Source organism: Buteo buteo, chromosome 2 (genome assembly GCF_964188355.1).
Source record: "Buteo buteo chromosome 2, bButBut1.hap1.1, whole genome shotgun sequence".
In the NCBI taxonomy this organism is placed as follows: Eukaryota; Metazoa; Chordata; class Aves; order Accipitriformes; family Accipitridae; genus Buteo; species Buteo buteo.
In genome coordinates this window covers 8,242,801-8,262,535 of record NC_134172.1, presented here as the reverse complement: position 1 = coordinate 8,262,535, position 19,735 = coordinate 8,242,801, and the positions used below count along the sequence as shown (strand labels likewise).

General features: G+C 43.5%; 1 protein-coding gene across 10 annotated transcripts in view; it reads left to right on the top strand.

Moving 5' to 3' along the window:
* The first annotated feature begins 903 nt into the window (after window positions 1-903).
* The window catches only part of KMT2C (lysine methyltransferase 2C), a 200,558-nt gene continuing 181,726 nt past the window's right edge, over window positions 904-19,735 (top strand). For 5 of the 10 annotated variants that reach the window (XM_075045127.1, XM_075045142.1, XM_075045119.1 and 2 more), the window contains exons 1-2: window positions 1,117-1,801; window positions 1,913-2,086. In XM_075045127.1, the coding sequence (XP_074901228.1) occupies window positions 1,914-2,086 (173 nt within the window). In that variant the 5' untranslated portion in view covers window positions 1,117-1,801; window position 1,913. Of the gene's footprint in view, window positions 923-1,115; window positions 1,802-1,912; window positions 2,087-19,735 lie in introns of those variants that run through there. The other 5 variants (XM_075045077.1, XM_075045086.1, XM_075045103.1 and 2 more) reach the window with 2 other exon arrangements.

Below are 19,735 nucleotides of genomic sequence, written 5' to 3'. Positions count from 1 at the left end.
CCTGCGCCCCGCCGGCGTGGCCCGCTCCGTTCCCCTACCGCTCCGGGCGGTACGCGCCGGGGCAGGGCCCGATAGGAAAGTCCGGGGGCGCGGCCGGCTTCCTCGCCCCGTAAGCCGGACTCTTCTCTGGCTGCCAGGCCGTAAGCGCTCCCCCTCCCCTACGGAGCCGGAGTCCCTCCCGGCCTCCGGGACACGTTAAATCCCGTGTAATGAGGCTTAACCCCGCCCCGAGCTGCCGCGCAGCCGGGCGGGCAGGCGGCCAGCTAAGGCCCCTGCCCGGGGGAGGCCTCCCCCCCCCCCCCCAGCTCCCCGCCGCCCCGAGCGGCCGCAGCTGTTCCAGCCGGAGCTGCTGGAAAGCGGCCACGCTCCCCAGACTTTGTCTCCCTCGCACACAGCGCTGAACTCTGCTCCCTCCCTCCCTCCCTCCCCTCCCCCGGGGCTGCCGCGGCTCCCCGCCGCTCGCTGCCTTGCCCCTCCACCACCACCGCAGACGCACGGGGGGGGCTGGTGGTAGTGGGGGGGGCTCCCCGCCTCCAGGCTGCAGCCGGTCCCGGCTCCCCGGGGCTGGGGAGGAGCGAGCACCGCCGGGCAGGGCACCGTGCGCTGTCCCCCCGGAGCCGCCGTCCTGGGGGAGCTCGGCCCATGTTGGGGGGGGCTACTTTCATCCTGACGGGGCGCTTTTTTTTTTTTTTTCCTCCCCTTCTTTTCCACGGGGCCGTGGGGAAAATAAATAAAAAAACAAGGGCGGGGAGAGGGTGGGGGAGCGAGCGAGCGGGCTGGCGGCTCCCGCGGGGCGCGGTACGGGGGTGGGTACGCGGAGCGCCCCGTGGCGTCGCCTCCCGTCCCGTCCCGTCCGTCCCGTCCCCCCGGTCCGCGTCTCCGCGCTTTCCCCGCAGCCCGCCGCGGCAAGCCAGCCCGTGAGGTCAGTGTCGGCGGCGGATGGGTGTCTGCGCCGTGGGACGGGCGGTGGGCGGGCGGGACGGGCAGGCGCAGTGTGGGGCCGCGGCAGGGGGAGGAGGGCGGGAGGGCTCTGTGTCTATGTGTCGCACTGGCGGGGGGGGGGGGGGGGGGGGGTTACACACCAGGGCAGCAGCAGCGGCGGCAGCGCCGGGATCCCTTCTCCACCCCGCGGGGAGGGGGGAGGGAGCCGCCTCCTCCTCCTCCCTCTTCCTCCTCCCCCTTTTTCACCCTTCCTCCTCCTCCTTCTTTCCCCAAAGTTAAACTTCCTGCTCCCGGCCCGGCTGGGAAGGGGACGCGGAGCCCGGCCGGACTCAGCCCTCGACACACACAACAGCTGGAGCTGTCAAAACTTCCTCCGCTCGGCCTCGGCCCCTGCCGCCTCCTCCACCGCCGCCGCCGCCGCCGCCTGCTCCTCCTCCGCCCCCGGGGGCTCTGCGCGGGGGGAGGGCGCAGGGCCAGTGTACAATGAAGCGGCGGCCGCCGCCGCAGCCGGGCAGCGCAGGAGCCGGAGCCGCCGCCAGCTCCCGGGGCCTCTGAGAGAGAGAGAGAGGGGGGGGGGGGCTGGCGCCCGGCGGCGGGATCAGCCGCCTCTCGCTCGCTCTCTTCACCTCGCCCGCCACCTCCCCCGGCCCCGACAGACCCCGCCGAGCCGGGGAGGGGGTGTTATTGTGTGTGAGACCCTTCCTTCCTCTGCGCTCTTTCTCTTCGCCCCCCCCCCCGCCCTCCCCAACCCCCCCCTCCTCCTCCTCCTTCTGCTCTCCCCATGCTGCTCCCCCTGCTACCTGTGCTGGTCGGCGGCGGCTGAGGCCAGCAATGCGAGGCGGAGGTGGAGGAGGCGGAGGTGAGGAGGAGAGGAGCCGCGGGAGCAGGAGGAGCATCGGGATCCCCATCACCATCCTCATCTTCATCCTCATCATCATCATCCATGTGTCTCTCTCGTCCTGCTGACTAGGATGTCAACGGAGGACAAGAGTCTGGTGGTGGCGGTGGTGGAGCCGCCTCAGCAGCAGCAGCCCCCCGAGCCTGGAGCTCCCCCCCCAGCAGCAGCAGCAGCAGCCACAGACAAAAGACCTAGGGGCCGGCCTCGCAAAGATGGCGCTTCCCCTTTCCAGAGAGCCAGAAAGAAGTAAGTTCGGCGTTTGTGTGTGCGAGGCAGAGAGGGGCCGGGGGCAGGCGGCCAGGCGCAAGGCAGAGCTGTCAGCGGAGACTCGCCGCCCGTCGCCCCCTCCCTCCTGCCTAATGCCATTTTGAGAAGGGCCCTTCTTTCTTCTCCTCCTCTCCCCTTTGCACTTTTCCCTCCTCCTTTTTCACCTTTGTCTTCCTCCGCCCGCTCTCCCTTTCCCACTTTTCTTTCACCGTCCCTATTCCTTTCTTCTCCTCCTTCTTCGGAGTTTCTCTTTAGCTCTTCCCCCTCTTCCTCCTTTTTTTTTTTTTTTTTTTTTCCCTTGCCTTTGCACCTTCCCCCTTCTCCTTTTTGGGTCTCTTCTCCCGGACGCTCGGCTGCCTTCTGGCTACTCCCTGTGCTTGACGGTAGTTCCTCGTCGCTTTCCCTTTTTATCCTCCCCCCCCCCCCTTTCCTCCTCTTTTGGGGAAAGAAAAGACGCTTCTCGGCGGGTGGCGAGGAGAACACCCCCCCACACACACACCACCACCCCTCCCCAAACACGGGCGGGTGCGGACGCGCACACGCAAAGTTGAGGCAGGAGTTCTTCGCCGCCGCCGAGCCCGCCGTGTGCTCGGAGGTGTGTGTATGTGGTGGTGTGTGGGGGGGAGAGAGGCTGGCGGCGCCGAGGGGGAGCTGTCAGGCGGCAGCAGCCTCTCACGGAGGGACGGGCCAGCCCGGACTGTGGCGAAGCACAACAAACACGGGGAGGGGGGGGTGCCTCTTCCTCGGCGCTGGCAGATTTCCCTTCGCCGCGGCCTCTCCCCGCCGGGGGCGCGGGCGTTCGTTGGCCCCAGCGGCCGCTGCCTCTCCCCTCAGCCCCGTCCCTGAGGGAGCCGCTCCTCTCTCCCCTCAGCCCCGTCCCTGAGGGAGCCGCTCCTCTCTCCCCTCAGCCCCGGGCGGGCGCGCACAAGTCGCCGCAGCGCGGGTGCGGGGAGCCGGTCGTGCCAACGGCCGCTTCACCCTCCCCACCCCACCCCCCCCCCCCGGCTGAGGGGGCCGGGCAAACCGGCGGGCATGGCCGCTGTGGCGCTGATAGGCGTGAGGTGCCGAGCCGGGTTGGGCTCGGAGAGGCCTGGTGGCCGCCTCGGTGGAAGAGCCGCTGCCGTGCTGGCCGCGCTCCCCGCGGGTTATTTTTGAGTAGGGTGGATCTTGGCCGTGACATACCTGATGGTAGCGGTAATAGGGCAAAGCTGGGCGAGGACGTTTTGAGAAGAAACGTGAGGATTGTTAGCGAAATAGCCTCTGCGCTGCGGAGCCTGTTGGAGCCTCGGGGTTTCGGAGTTTGGTTCCCTTTGTTGTGAAGGGGCGCTTTCGGTTTGACACCCCTGGAGTGTGTTTAACCAGGTGAGTTGCGGGCGCTTCGCCGAAACGCCCACCCCAGACCTCACCGTCGGTCTCTGAATCAGAATCACTGAGGTTGGAAGAGACCTTTAACATCACCGAGTCCAACCATAATGTCAGAGTGGAAGCCCAAAACCCTAGCAAGGGATGCTGCTGGGCTGGACCTGAGCGCACGCAAAGACTACGCTTTCCTCTGTTACCATTTGTTTTTACAAATACGCGTTACACAAATATCCCGGGACAGAACTATCGTTAGTTTGGGATACGCGGACTTTTTTTGTTGTCATTGATGAAAGTTTCCCTTCAAATATTTTAATGTTCGCTCCCTGGTTTTGGTGGAGATGCATTGTTTGCAGCTCCCGCTTTTAATTATCTTATCTTGATACAAATTTTCATATAGCCGTAGTTGGAAGTACTTGGAAAACTCATACATGCAGTAAAGTTTTTAGGTTTGTCTCCTTTACACTTAGTTTTACATCCTTTGGTTTTATTTCTACATATAGAGTCCAAACCTTACATAGGAAACCTTTGAATATTTTATTTTAAAAGAAGTTTTAGGAAGAAAAATGCAAATACAACTGAAAGTACCTGTCTGCGCAAAAAGCAAAATAGTGTTATTTGTGAAAATTGACGTATCTTGTAGGCCAATTTGAGGTTGTGTGCAAGCTCTTGATGAAAAGTGGGTGCTAAAGAGGCAATTCCTTTTTTTCAGTCAGTGTTTTGGTGTCATGGGAATATTGTTGACTAGTTTTAGGAGGAAATTAAATTTTCCTGTAAAAATATGTACTTATGCTGACATGACTATACACATCTGTGTAAGAGCCGGAAATGAAATTAGCTGAGACAAAAATTAAAATGAATCAATAATTTTTTTTTTTTTTTTTTCCACGCTATGGTTGTTCCTGTCTGGTGTGGTGCTAAAGTGTCTTTCTGCATCTTTATGGAAAGCCTGTAATGTTGGTAAAGGTGTTATGACATAAGTCATAAATGCTTTTAAAACAAGGATGTTATCAGAAATAGTTATTTTCTAACTTTCACAGAGTAGGTGTGGACTGGTCTTTTTTAGTTGCATCCATTTTAGGGAGAAAATGGTTTTATTTTGTAGGTTTTGCTATTCACAAAAATAGCTAAGCAAATGCAGAAATAAAATAAGTAAAAATATTTTTCTATTTTTTTCTTATGACTGCTTGGTCCTGTCTTCCTCTTCACTTCTGTGCTTTCCAGTTGGATTAATGTGCCTCATGTAAACCAGATAAAAGAGCATATGTCAGACCATTTTCTGTACTGTAATCACATGTCTAAATCACTATTAGCCAGTCAAATTGTTCAACTGCTTTATCCCATTATAGGAAATGTTCCACTGAATGTTCAGTCTAAGTGCAGTCTAAGTAATGATAAAATGAAGAGCCCTGCATTAAACCAGCAAAGCCAAAATAGAATAATTCCTCAGCTATGGATGCCTCCATTAAAGAACAGTACCATATTGGAGAATGCTGTAGGTTGGTATTTTACCTTCTTGAAGGCCATGTTTTTAAGCAAAAAAAATTTGATGAGTTTAAGCAGACAGATGGAAAGCTGCCTTGAATCAGCTTCTGTGAGATGCCAAGGATTCTCAACTCTTCCCAGAAGTAGGCTTATGTTAAGTAAGGGTTTCTCAGTAGGACAGCTCTGTGCAAGCCTCTGTCATCCTGCATTTTACCTGATTATCAGTAAAAATTCCAGTGGTACTGTGGACACAAGCATATATAGGGAATGGTTGAGGTTTCCTGTGGGTGATGAACAGGGAATCAGTGGTGTCAATACCTGGAGAGTTACTGGTAGTGGAGCATCATGCTAGAACAGCTTTTTATCATTGATTGAAGGATGTAGCTTCATGAATAGCATCGTCAGGAGACTTAATCTTGGGTGAACAGTTCATTTCTATTATTTATATTGTAATTGTCCCTAGAGGCCAGGGCACCATTATACTACATACAGTACAAGTGCATAAGCCAAGACTGCTTCTGCACAAACAATGTCTTAATTTAAATGTAAAGATAAGACAGCATGTAAATGTAAGAAATGTATTGGGAAAGCACAAGGAAGCTGCAAGAATGCTATGGGCAAAAGAACATGCAGAAGGTCAAGTACCCTGGCTATCTCAGCATCAGTGAATGATTCATAGGCATTGGACTTGGAGGATGTGTTTAAAGGAGGGTAGCATTGTCACCCTGAGGATTTTCACAGACAGCTTGTTTCCCACCTGAAGTGCTAGACAAACAGTCTTATCTTCCTCCTTACATTTTGACAACTGGATATCTGTATAGAGCAGCGGTTCAAATTTAAGAGGTAGAGCTAGAATAGGCCATGCAGAACCTTGAAATTGAGAGCAGGTAGGATGTTCATGATATGGTTCATCAGGAAGAACACACAGAACTATAATCAAAGCAATGAACGAGGAAAATACTTTTGTAGTATCACCTTTCAAATGAATTTAAAAAGTGGAGAGATTGCACTTAGGAAAGCAAAAAAAAAAAGAATAAAGTTGCATTACTGAAGATACAACGTGATGTAGGAGAAAGAAACTTTCAGGTGCATGGTTAATAAAGAAGCCTTGCTGGTATTGTATGGGAAAACCAGAAATAATTAGGGGCCATTTCATCGTATGGCCTGAAATCTTGGAAACTTGACTCCTGTACTTGGATTATACCTCAACTTCTAGGCTATGGACCCGAAGGATAGGAATGTGATCAAAAAGAAGTTGCAGGGGAAGACTATTGGTTCCGTTTCAACTATACTGTCATTGTATGAACAGCTGGTGACTCATGAAAATCTAACAGAATAGTATTGTACAGGTGCAGTAAACATTTTTGTAATCTATTTTAAGTACTAGAGCTTTCTCAATCTATACAGGTTGTAAGCAGCACAAACAGATGTAGCTTCTTAGCAAAAATTTAGTAGCAGAAGTCTGGTGATCATAACAGTTACTTTGTAAGCCAGTATCTAAGCTCATTTTAAATTTTATTTTCAGTATCCATCAGACTTTGATGTATGTTACAAATTATTTTTGCAAATGTGTGTAGTTTAAAACAGCATAGGATAATGATTTCAAAAAGCATGAAATTTGTGGAAAAATTTTTGTGTGTTTATTTTTAATAAACTCTGTTTTAATTTTCGTCCTGGTTTTTCATTACTTTGGCCAATGTAAGCTGCAGTAGGTTTTCAACAGCCATAGATTTCACACGTGCAGATAGTTTTGAGGACACGTAAGCATAGCATTTTTGCCAGGAAATGATTATTTAAGAATTTTTATCATTACTTTTAACTGCATTTGCATTAGGGTAGGCCAATATTTAAAGATATCTACACTCATTTCAAAAGAACTGTAATGTGTTGGATGGATTCTCTTTATAGCTCAGCTGTGTTTCTTTAGTTTGTCACACACCTTCTATGTGATACTTAACTTGCATCTATACTTGCCTGCCCTTTTCTCACTTCAAAATTTAACATTTGGAAATGTAAAATTTATATTGTATTATACAATAAAAATGTTTGTAAATACTTGTTCACAGTTAGGGAAAGTCCTTACTACCTGGCAGGATTTAAGTCTTTCGATGCATGGGCTTTGTACAACTGTTGTATGGATGAGGTTAAGGTATTAAAGCAAACAGGGGCCTATACTTCTGCCTGTACAAGCCAAGTATCAAAATACTTGGCCAAAAGCCAGAAGGTACATACTAGATCATACAGTGTGAAGAGATGGATGAGGCATGGGAGTAGGCTTCATAATCAGGACGTGACATTGGCTGTTTGAAGGCCTTTCTAGTCCAGCGTAGAACAGGACCGAGCTACGTGCAGCAGGGTCCCATGGGAACTTTGTGCCATTTTCTTTGGCAGCCCATGCTGCATGACTTCCTCCATCATATTCATATTACCAAGCAATTCCCTGACTGTCTTTACCTAGTTTTTGCATAGGAGCCTGGCTTAAACTGCTTATAATACTCTTTTGCTCAGGAAGTAAATGATCTCTGGTAAATGATCTCTGTATTAATCTTTTGATTTTCAGTTCTTGATAGGACTTCTGTGATAGGTGACTGTGAAAGTTCTTACACGTAGTGGGTTTCACAGATTGTTTTGGCATGTTATCAAAGTTGTTAAAATGTTGATGAACATGGTGTCTTCACTTGTGTCTTAAAGGTGAGTGAGATTAGGGTTAATGTTGGAAATAGATATTTTTCTATAACCTTAGCCTAAAGTTTTCACAATTTGAAACAGGCTGCACTTGCAAATGAAGAATTCTTCAAGGTTTTTTTTTTTTGACATTGTAGTTGTTAGTTTTGTTAATGTTTGTATTTGATGATCTGTTGAACTTCTGTAGCAGTTGTCGTGAGAGGTCCTCCAAGAGCTATCAGACAGTATCGTGACAGACCAAATATGATGGCAGTCTGTGAAATCTCAACTATTAGGTATATTGGTCATAAGGCATGTCTTTGCAGAAGTAGGAATATGAACCAGTCTCTTGGTTTCTACTCTCTGAGCCATCTACACACCAGACATCTTTTCATCTTGTATTCAATGACACAGGAGACTTTTCCCAGCTTAAAACAATGTAACATTTCAATTTTCTTGGCTTTGCTTGTGGCTATTTTTTTTTTTTCTTTCTTTCTTGTTAGTGTGTTCAACTCCTACTAACTTCTTGTCATTGTTCTTTCATAAGATAAATAATTGGAAATGGACATTTCTATTCTTCGGTGTCATTTGAGTTGAGAGATGGTTTTCCAAGGCCAGTTGGCTTGCTGAGAACAGGTAAGCTCTGCCTTTCTCAGGCCAGAGTTGTTTTTTTCCCTCCCTCGGCCCAGCTGTCCCGCAACAATGTTGGAGGGGTGGCAGGGGCATGTATAGCTAGGGAAAATAGAATTTCATTATCTATCCCTAATGATCACTCCCTTATGTTATTCTACACTGATGCTGTGGATTTAACTTTTTAAGAAATGCTGTCATAGGTACACTAAAATGTTACAAAATGGCAAACAATTATGCGACTAGCAATTTCAAAAAATATTGAAAGCTTTTCTCCTTTCTATGTTTAATGTATTTGATTACCAATTCATGCAATCTGCATGATTCATGCAGTTTGGATAAATACAAAGAAGCAAGATTTTACTGTAGCAAGTACTGTTTGCTAGTAACTTGCATTGAATTCTGCATTTTTAGGGGTTTTTTTACTGTTTTTTTTACTAGAAGGATGGCACTAGGCATTCCTGTTCATGCCATTCCTGGGTTAGGCAAAATAAGTTTGGGTGCTTGCTTCAAGAACTACATTGAGTAAGTTCTTCTAGTAGCATTGGTGCTTTTGAAAGAAAATAAGATGAAATAGGAAAAAGCCCTTAAAATCTACAGTATTTATTACTTGTAGAAACATAGGCAGTGAGTATATGGAGTGCATCAGGTGGTTATTTTCCCCAAACACCATAAATCTTAAGATGGTTCTGGCAGCCAAAAGAAGCAGCAGTGCTGCCCTCCCTCCGCTACCAGCTGTTTGTTCTCTCCCTTGTGCTGACCCAGGCGTTTGTGTAGCCATGTGGTGAACTGCATTGGGAAATTGATCTGGGTTAAAACTAACCTGGCAAAGAAACGTGTTTGTGATAGCATGAGGGAGGAGGCCAGAGCAAGCGGCCAGGCTGCAGAGAGGCAGAGCTACGGCTTTTGGTAGCACTGCCAACTTAAAGTAGTATCTGTGAAGCTATAGCCTCGGTTGTCTGAAACTTGGGGGTGTTTGGTTTTTAGGCTGACTCCTTTGAGTTTTCAGTATAGGAGCTCTTACAGGAGATTGTGAGAGATTTTTACAGCCTATAGTCATGTTATATGTACTGGGTGGTTGGGTTTTTTTTTTTTTTTTAAAAAAAAAAGCTGTCGAGAGGGTTTTTCACAGCACAGAGACAGACAAGTTGTTCTCATCTAACTGATTCTTACCCACAACATTGGCACTGATTAAATAAGGCACTTCGGTTCTCGTTTTGATCCTCAGAATAATTCTTAAATTGAATATTCAAAGTACCCTAAAATAATAGTATAAGTAACGAGTTTTATGGTAACAGTAGTTTCTGGTATTCTGAAAGCTCCTTCCTACAAGTATATCAATATATAGGTATTAGAATAAAATAACACTTGCTTCTTTCAGAATATTCTTCCCTTTCACATTTTTGGAAGTATTTTTATTAAATCACACGTGCACCAAATCCTATTGCCAGCCATTCCAATATAAATATATAATTACTAATTTTCAATGCTGTATTTATCAACATTCTAATTGCTTTTTTTGAAGAAACTGCTGGAAACCCTATCAGACTAGGATGTTCCCCCCTCCCCCGACTTTTGGCTTTGGGCAGGGGGGAGGTAAAAAGAGACTTTTTTTTCTCTTCTGCTGCATCATCTGACAATAAATTCCTGCCAAAAAAAGTTTTAATTAGTCTAACAGAAAAAAATCAGCTTTAGGAAAATTTACCAATTTTTTATTTTGCCTATTATATTTTTATATTCCTTGGAGCATGGGCAGTTGAATCACTTGTATGACACAGTAAGATAAAAGGAATTTTTGGTAGTGAAGATGTGGTCCAAATGTGCAGTCGCTGCTGCTAAACATTTACCGGCATCTTATGTGACTGTTTGAGAGTACTGTCTGGAAGCTTTAGCTAATCCAGAATGACTTTTGGAACATCCCAGGGTTCATGGAACCCAGGCTATTCTGATAGTGGTGTCTACCATCCTGTCTTTGTTTGGCAGTGAAGACTGTGTGCAGTGTTCTTAGTGAAAGTTTTCTCAACAAAACCTGATAGGATGGCTCCATATTATTATTAATAAAGGGGGGAGCTATGCTCTATTAAAATTTGGGAGATGTATTAATATGTCATTTCATAAATACAGAATGTGAATTATTTAGGTTTTTTTCCTGAAGTGTGGAGTTCAGAAGCACAAAGAAATTATTTAAAATAAAATGAATATTTAGTTTTGCCATATCACCACAGATGAATGGAACTGTATGGCCAAAAAAGACTTCAGGGTGATCTTGCTCATCCTTCTGTGTTGTGTATCTGTACCATTTCTGACAAATGTCTCTCCAACTTGTTTTTAAAGTATTTGGTGAATGCAGTTCCACTGCATCTCTTGGCAATTGGTTTCAGTAACTAATTTTCTGAAGTATAAAAGAAATATTCTTTACTGCTGATTAAGCCAGTTTTGTCTTGTATTACTCACAGTTAAGACTCCACAGCTGAAATAGAGAACAGTTTTTATAATAAACTTTTATTTATTAGGAGATTGTCTCCTTTGTTCTGCACTGAACAAGCTTAACCTCTGTAGCAACATAATGTTGACTTACGTGATTTATCCTTCGAAAGCTTTCTAGTCTTTATTAAATTTCACTTGGTTGATATGAACCACTTTTCAATGTATCACAATGATTTTTATTAAGATCTTGCCCTCTAAAATGTTTATAGCCCCTGCCTCAGCCATGTGTCGTATGCAGCTCTTCTATGTGTGTGAATTTCCTCATGCCGGGCCTGGAGGAAAGAACTTTCTTGCAATGTTCTCCCACCTTGATTGAAAATAATTTGCAAATAAATGCCCTTTGAGTGCTCTAGTTCATTGTTGCCAACCCATCTTAGGGCAATTTCATCAGGACTGTATTATGGAAGATCATCACTCAGAGTTTAGAGATTACTTCTGTTTGTTTCTGAAGTATATTGTGAATTTCTTCCAGTCCTGCTGACTTGAATTTCCCTGATTATTTAGCCTAATAACAAAATCAGGTTTTAGTATTAGCTACAATAAATCTGTTTTATAAAGGCTGAAATACAGAGAACTGCATTTGATTCTGTTTTGTTATCTGTTTGTTCTTCTTTAACACTGTTATGTACTGACTTCAGTGTTTTTATTCTTACTTCTAAAATATTTCTGAAACTTTGTTTGCCTTTTATATTGCACAGTGGTAATAATGCATGCTGTGCTTTTATCTCTTCTGATTTTTATCCCTGACAGTTTATGCTGTTCCTTTATATTCATTAAAATGCCCTTGTTTCCATTCCTAATATGATTCTTTCTAGTTCAGACCCTTATTACTGCCTTTGATGCAGCAGCCCGTATTGTTCATACTGTATTTCCTCTCTCTCCCCTTCATTGGAATACTTTGCCATTGTGCATATTCCAGTACAATAACTGCCAGTCTTCCTTTAAATCGCATTCTCAAGAGATTGTAGCAACAAGTTCAAAGAGTTTGTTGAAATTTGCTTTTCCTATTTCAGTTAATTGAAGATAAAAATTTGCTCTCCTTTTTCTACTGCGCTCATTTTTTCCCCCTTCCTTGGCACAGTGAATGCTTCTTGTTACCACTTACAGCCAAATCACTGTACACATTGAGATGTTTAAAATGGAGCCTGCCCTAATAGAGCGAAGTGTGAAGTAACTGCTCTTCTGGCATCCTCAACTTTGTGAAACAGTTGTCCTCAACATTTTCACAAACATGTTGGGCTGTTTGTTCTGTTATTTTGGTTTTCTATTAGACGTCTGGATGAAGAAGGCCTCCTCTTACACTCAAGATACGTGCTCTGAAAGCTTCTGTTAGTTGCTTTGAAAGGCTTACCATCTTCCCCTTCTGTGGTCAGTGGAAGGTTTTTCTCTCCCAGCCTTTCCAGTTCCTTATTCCCTAGTTCCCATTCTCTGTTGCTTACGGTTTTGTTTCTACTCCAACTTTTTTCCTTCTCCTCTGTGGTTTTTTTTTTCCCCTTCCTTGTAATAAAAGCAAGTGAGTGTAGGGTTTTTTTTTCTTCCCATGGCCCACTGAACTGCATGAGACTAGAACTTCACCTAGAAACGGGCCAGGTGATTTTCATTGTGAAGAAAGGCTTGGAAGAGGGAATTTTGAAATAAAATTAAAAATAAAGAGAAAAGAACTGTTCATTTCAATTTTCTTAAATTTCACCATTTATATATTGGGCTAATTCATGGCTGTGCTTGTGTTTTGTGTTGATTAGTGGCATGGTTGTAGCTAGCAGTAGTGTTCTGGTACCTGAAGCACCCAGCTTCTTCATAGTGGCCGTGCTCGTAAAAAACCCAGCAGGGAATGCTCGGAGTCACTGGATGCCATCATCCCAGTTGTTAGATTATGGCAGTGGTTTCGACCTGGGCCTGCCAGCACTCTTCCAAATGGTTCTCAAGGCTGGCCCAAGGGTTTGTGTGGGCCATGCACCCCTTCCCAACCTATGGCTGCTTTGCTTGGGAGTTTGAGAATTAGATAGCATGGATGTAGGTAGGCTGTTCTGTGCTAGTCGGCCTCAAGGCTGACATCACCAACTATGTTTAATTTACTAGTATAATGGGTGGTTTGTTGTTGTTTGTTTTTTTTTTTTTTTGAAGCAGGAATTCAATGAAACTGATAGAATTCTCATCCGTTTTACTTTCAGCCTCCTGAGCAAACACTGTGCCGCAGTTAATGTTCTCTAACCCATTGGGATGTAAGTTTAGGAGGAACAGCTCACAGCAGAATTGCTCTAGAGGGAGCAGAGGAGATGGGATATACAAGCCATAAGGCTCTGGGAAATGCTGGTTTTCAGTGCTCCTTCAGTCTTCTGACACACAATTTTTCCTGGTTCATGTTTTGCATAATTAACCTTGCATCAGGCATCCTGGTAGAGATTTATACAAAGGAAAGTGCAAAACAGATTCAGCAGGAATTCTAATTTATTTTTCTGCCTGTGTCTTCCAGAAACCCTTTAGGAGAGAACTGGGCCCAGAAATGGGGGGGGTTAACTCAGGAAATAAATGATCTGTAAGCAAGATTATTTAAAGAAATTATTTCCCTAAAGTCTTTCCTGTAGCAGTAAGGGTTAGCTCATGGCTGGCTATTCTGTCGCCTCTTTTTGTAATGGAATGGGAGAGTACTCTTTGTCCTATCGTGTGCCCTGCACAGCTTGGAGATACAATCATTTCTGTTTCGACTGTGTTTGTTGGTAAAGAATAAATACAAAAACTTGGTAAACTGACTTATATTTTGTGTGCTCTACATGTGGTCTTCTCAGATAAGGATACACTGGTAGAACAGAACAGAGAAAGTACTGTTAATTGTATACCTACTTTATGGACAAGCAGAAAATCAAGGCTCGTTAACCAGACACTGTCAGTGGGGGGTTTAATTACTGATAACTTAATGTAAATAAGTATTGTTTTAAGAATATTTTCAGTTTACTTTTTTCAATTAATGTGTCTTTTGACTTGCTTTAGACTGTCTTAATAGGCAAAAAGAACCTGTTCTTAAATTGTTAGCTTGACCATGTTATTTTAAATGCTTTTTTAGACCAGTGAGAGTTTCTTGTCTATACTTAGTTAACATGTTCACGCTTCAAAAAAGTGAAGTCATAACTGTCCTGGACATGTATAGACTTGTTGAGTTGAAGCTTGGGCTCTCAGCTATCCTGCATCTTCTAAGGTACAGTTTTCCTTGTTTGATGAGCATTTGGGAAAGTATTGTGATAGACATTTGTTAGCTGGCTTTTATCTAAAGACTATAAAGGTTGTTAGATCAAGTTGTTGAGTTTTTCTGTTGTGGGTTTTTTTGGTTGTCGTCCACCCCCCCGTCCCCCAATATTTAGCCCTCACTATGAGCCTGGGGAATATTGGGGAATATACAGCTGCATGGATGTGATCATGTCATGTGGTGTGGGAGCATGTTCCATAACAGCTATTAGTAATGGGCCTTGGGGACAGGGCAGAGACTGAATTCTAGCTCCTGTAGTCATGCCACCTAGGTTTCTTTTTCAGCAGTATTGTGATGGTCTAGTTTGTATCTGAATTGTTTTCTTTCAAAGCTTTAAAAGAATAATGATATTTATTTTGCTACTCTAAAGGAGCTTACTAACAAACAAGAGGAAGTGTACTCAAATTCTACTGAAGTCTTTATGCTTAGTCAGAAGAGAGAACTAGGTATGTCTAAAATGCAATTCAGAAGGACTAAGGGGTGAGCAGGGAGTTCCTTAGAGCAATCTAATAGGAAATACTAGACGAAGGGGTTCAGGTGTGATTCAAGCCATCTCAATATCACCTTTATGCCCTGATCTCTCTTGTCTGTACTTGGTTTGTTCAGGGCATAAGTTACTTCAGATAGGCTCCCACCATCAGATTTCAGCACTGTGTATAATTACACAGCTATGTAAATAACGATTGAACCTCAAAAATATTTGTAAACCATTTTGAGAAGTGACTCTGTTTGACCTGCTTTGAGCAGGAGATTGGGCTAGCTGACCTTTGAGGTCTTATCCAACCTGAGTTATTGTATGATCCTGTTCTATGAGCATACATTCTGATGGTCATGTCCATTATTTACGTTGTACCCATTGCTTTTACACAGCGAGTTACGTACAATAACCTTTATTTTGTAGAAGGTGTTTTCCTGTATTGTTTCTTGGAAGAAAATAGTTTACTAAATCTTTGTTTCATTGTCTGTGTTCCTTATTCCCTCTGTCACCTGATACTTGCTTTATCTATTAATCTGTGTGATTGCACATATACTAAATAAATTATTACTTCCTTACTATGGTTTTTTCTTTTTTTTCCAGAAGTGGTGTCACCTGGCATTCCAGATTTTCTTCTTAAAGAGTGTATTTAAAAGTTTATCTGCTAGAAGAGGGTAGGGGTAATTTGATTACTTTAAAGAAAATACATCAGATTTTGTATTCTCACTGGATTTCCATTATGCACTGTTGAAAACAGTTTTGTCCTGTCTGTGCTAGCAGCTAACAACGTATGTCATTAGCAATGAGTCATTTTCTGATGGCCTGTGAGTGTTTAGGTATTGCCTGCTTTCTACCTCTTCTCTTCTTGAATCTTGTTTTCAGCTTGTGGTCTACTTGTCTGTATTGGTTTTTAGTCCATTCTGAATTAATTTGCTCACCCCTTTTTTTCGGTTCCTGGTGAGCAGTACTACATTATCATTTCAGTTATGCAGCAGAGTTTACCCATATGAGCATTTAGAAGTGTAAAATGGACACAGGTCATGAAACTCTTGTCTCTTGTGCAGTGTTTCTATAAGCAAGCACCACATGCCATGCTACTTCAGGTAAAACAGTGCTGTTGGGAAAGTGAAGAAACGAGTAAGGAAATCTGAAATTTCTAGAGGTAATGCGAGATTGGAAGACCTATATTTTTTATTTCAAATATTTTTTTCAGAAATGCTTTTTAACCTGATAGAGCCTCTGCTTCTCCATTGATATCACTGTTTGCACTGTGTAAATGGATAAGATCTGGTGACACTTCGTGAGCTCAAGCTACCTTGAGACATCTGTGCTGATGTTGTTCAGGGTTTCTACCTCAAATTCACATTCATCAGTGAATTAAGTGTAATGGTAGGCTTTGCATTGGAATGTCCTGTTTTGCCATCTCTGTCGCAGGGATGGTAACCTTTGGCTGAAGCATGGAAAGACATCAGGGAAGAAAGACACCTTGAGCCTTTTCAGTAATATTTGCCAATATTTGTCTGTCACAGCCATAAGAATAGACAGGATTTGATGCTTTCTATGTAGAAAGCTATTTCAATTACCTAACTTACACTACTGTTCAATTTTATTTCTCATAGCATGCTTGCTAGATATGACATCTTGGATGTAATGGCTTTAAATCAAATTTATAACAGTATGTTAACATGGGTATGTAGTTAATGCACAAAATGTGTTTCTTGGCTGTATGACCTGCTGCTGACCTATCTTGGGTTCCAGATATGATCTGGTTCATGCTTACAAGAAGAGAGAATGCAGTGAAGAGTTAAAAACATGGTTTGGAACTTTTTTTGTTGGTGTTTTTGTTGTTGTTGTTGTTGTTGTTGTTTGTTTTGTTTTGGTTGGTTGTTTTTTTTTGTTTTAGAAATGGAGTGTCTCTCCAGAGACTGTCTTAGTACAGGTTAGAAAGTAAGAACTTCCAACCCCCTTCAAATGCACTAAAAAAAGAAGCCAGACTACTTCTGTTTAATATATGCTTTGGCATGAAAAGTAGAATTTAGAGAGAAACTGTGTTCACTGAGGAGGATGGTTCAAGTTGATATGTAGCATGGAAGCATAAAAGGGTGCTAGAAGGTAAATTGCCTTTACATTTCAGTAGAATTGCCAGGCTAAGGAGAAATTATTTTGAGTTTCCTTTTCTGCTTGTTGTCCTTTTGTAGCTAGATACTTATGGTTTAATCTCAAGTTATGATTCTATTATGTTATTAGAAACCCATTGAAGATCTTGGAAATAGCTCAGCAGAAGTTAAGAAGAAACAAATGTTTAAAAAAGACAAAACACATTTTCGTGCTTCTTACTATAGCCATCTTTGTATGTTTCAAAATCGATGAAGTACCAAATGAAATGTACTAGCTATTGTAACCAAATAATACTTCTGTTGTGAAGCCCTTGTCTCTTATTTGTGTATGTATCGCACCTGAAATTTAGATCAGAATATATTAGAAGTGGTGACGTATCTACGTCTGGAGTTCTCTTGGTTGCTGTGAAGTAACATTCTCCAAAAGTTAGAAATTGTAAACAGGGCCTATCGTAAACAGATAAGGCATGTTTCACTAAATGTGTCTTGATTAACTCAAAAGAGTTGTATCTCTGAGTTAATCAGTTTGAGTTTGGAAGAAAACAGTCCAACATATGTATAGACATAAGTTTTTATCTTAATCATTAAATCCATCGCTTCTGTTGCTTACAAAAAAAAAGTCTGTCTTAGGAGAGATGACTGATCCCATTTTTCCCATGTACGTTTTCTTGGCAGAAGTGTTGGCTTAAACAGTTTCTGCCTTGCCATCATGGTGACACACGTTTGTGGAGACGTGTGAATCAGGGCAGGGAATCGATGAAGACAAAATTGCTTTGCCTTTTTTCAGTGTCCGGCCCCACTGCTCCTTGCTGGGTTACCCTGTGGCAGGATCAGTCCACTCGTCTGGTTCACGACATGCTCCAACACACAGCTCAGCGGGCACAGTTCAGAGGCTGGGAAGAAGAGGCATGGCGTGGGATCAGCTTCAATTAGAATTGCTGCCGAATGTGAAAGGCTACCCAGAGTTGTTCCTTTAGCTCATTGTATAATCCTACTGAAGGCAACTTCTGGGCAGTTCGTGTGGCAAAGTGGTAATTAGTCAACTTGACTGGTGTTGGACCATGTCTGACTGTGTCGTAGTAAAATTAGTTTTGTCCTTTGCTAAGATCTTTATGGCAATTAATGTGCTTTTGCAGTAAAAGAACTAAATCTTGCATCTTTGATGTGAGGGAAAACGCAGCTCCATGTTGGAAGCTCTGGGGAAGAGCAAGGCCAGCTAATATGACTTCATACCTGTTAGCTTGCATCTTGGGTCACATGAACAGTAGGGAAAAGTACTGAGAGTAATTTATTATTATTATTTTAACCAGCTATTATTAAATTGCAACTTGTTTGTGCTAACAGACTTGTCAGGTGACCCATTACCTGGTATGCTAAAACATGCATTTTTTTTTACAGAGTGTAACATGTTTGAAAATATCTACAGGTTTAAGGTATAGCAGCACAAACAACTTTGCGAATTTATGGTGCGTCATTATGCTGCAGGGGGTATCATCTCAGAAGGTACTGCACTGGTGTTGTAGTGGAAGCTTACATAAATAGGCAGTTATGGGATAGCTGACATAGAATAAACTTGGTGCTTTAGCCTTGGTTAACCTGCTAAGTATAAACACAGAAACACATTTAATCTAATATGATTTGGAAAATAGCTTCTGTCCACTGTTGGGTATCTTCTTTGGTTTAAGAGGAGTTTATTTTAGTTAATCTGAGAATGACTGGTTAGAAAAACGTTTAAACTATACGGAGATGGCGTGTCCAAGAGGGGTTTGTCCTAGTTAAACCTAAAGGGCTGTGAGTGCTAAAGGGAATAGGCAAATTGATTAATGTCCTAGTAGTGGTTTAGCAATTCACCACTTGTTGGTTGGACCAAAATAACCAACCCTTACTGCAAAATAAAATATTGACATTTACCGTCTTCACTAAGGTTTAGACTAATGTATTTAACCTTCTCATTGCAGCAGACTAAGTGTGCTAATATGCGTGGTTACCAGAGATGTGCTGATAAGCCGTAGCTTGATAGCTCCTTGTAGCTAAATATATTTATGTGTCCGTACCTGTACTAACATGGCACAATGGCTCTTATACAATAGTTACTTGTTTCAGAGTAAACACGTGGAGATTTTTTCATGTGAGGTTTTTTTTTTTCTTTTTAAAATTTTATCTTAATCTCTGGAGAATTGGTTTGATAAAAACTTTGCTGTAGGCTGGGCAGCTGGAGCGTGTTTCAATTGAAAATGTAATGATAGGCAGCATTGGTCCACTCCCTCTACCTGGGTAGATCACGCTGTGTGAATCAGCGTGGGGTTTTGGGTGTGTTTTGTTCAGTCTTGGAGGTGAAATGGTCTTTTTGAGTTCCTGAGTGCATTTACTGAGAATTTCTCTAACCAGTACTGATAAGGCAATACTGAACTTTTTGGCTCGTCGACAACAGAAGGTGCCCTAGGTTAAGTATGTCCAGTTGCAGCTTGGTGTAACAGAAGAGAGTTTGATAAAAAAAAAAATTCAGACGAGTGAGAAAATAGACGTAATGCACGGTCTTACTTTTGTTTGGCAGGTAAATCAGATTATTGTTGTCAGCCTGTCAACCTGTGTCTTGCAGATGTCTGATATTTAAATTTTAAGAAAACTTAAAGAAGATTGACAGAAGCAAAGCATTACACAACAGCTGTTTCGGGGTTTTTGCGTGAAAGGAAGTTGAACAAAGGTAGTTGTGTTACTACTTCAATTGGCAGACCGATTGGTTTGCAAGTATCCATCAATACAAGTGAAATGATAGTTGCGTAATGTTTTCTTGATTTGTTTTTCTCCCTGTAGAAGGAAGAGAAAATTGGCGGGGACCACTTGAAGGATTAGGAAAGAGCCGTTTGTAGATGGACATTTGTCAGGCTGGCTTTCTTAGCTCTTCCGTTCCAGATTGGTTTTGGAGAAGTGTAGGGCTGCCTAAAAATGTTAAAAAGGGGGAGGAGGGGAAGGGGGAAGAAAAAAAAAAAAGCACCAATCCCCGAAGTCACACCTTCATCTTTGAGGCTGAAATCCTCTTTTTTCCCCCGAGTAGCCCCCAACAGCCGAGGAGCGGCCGGCACCTACGGAAACGTTCCGTAACTTTTCAGCTGCGCTGCTTTGTTAAAGGGGAAAGTGCCGGCGTTGGGGGCAGGGAGGCGGCGACGGAG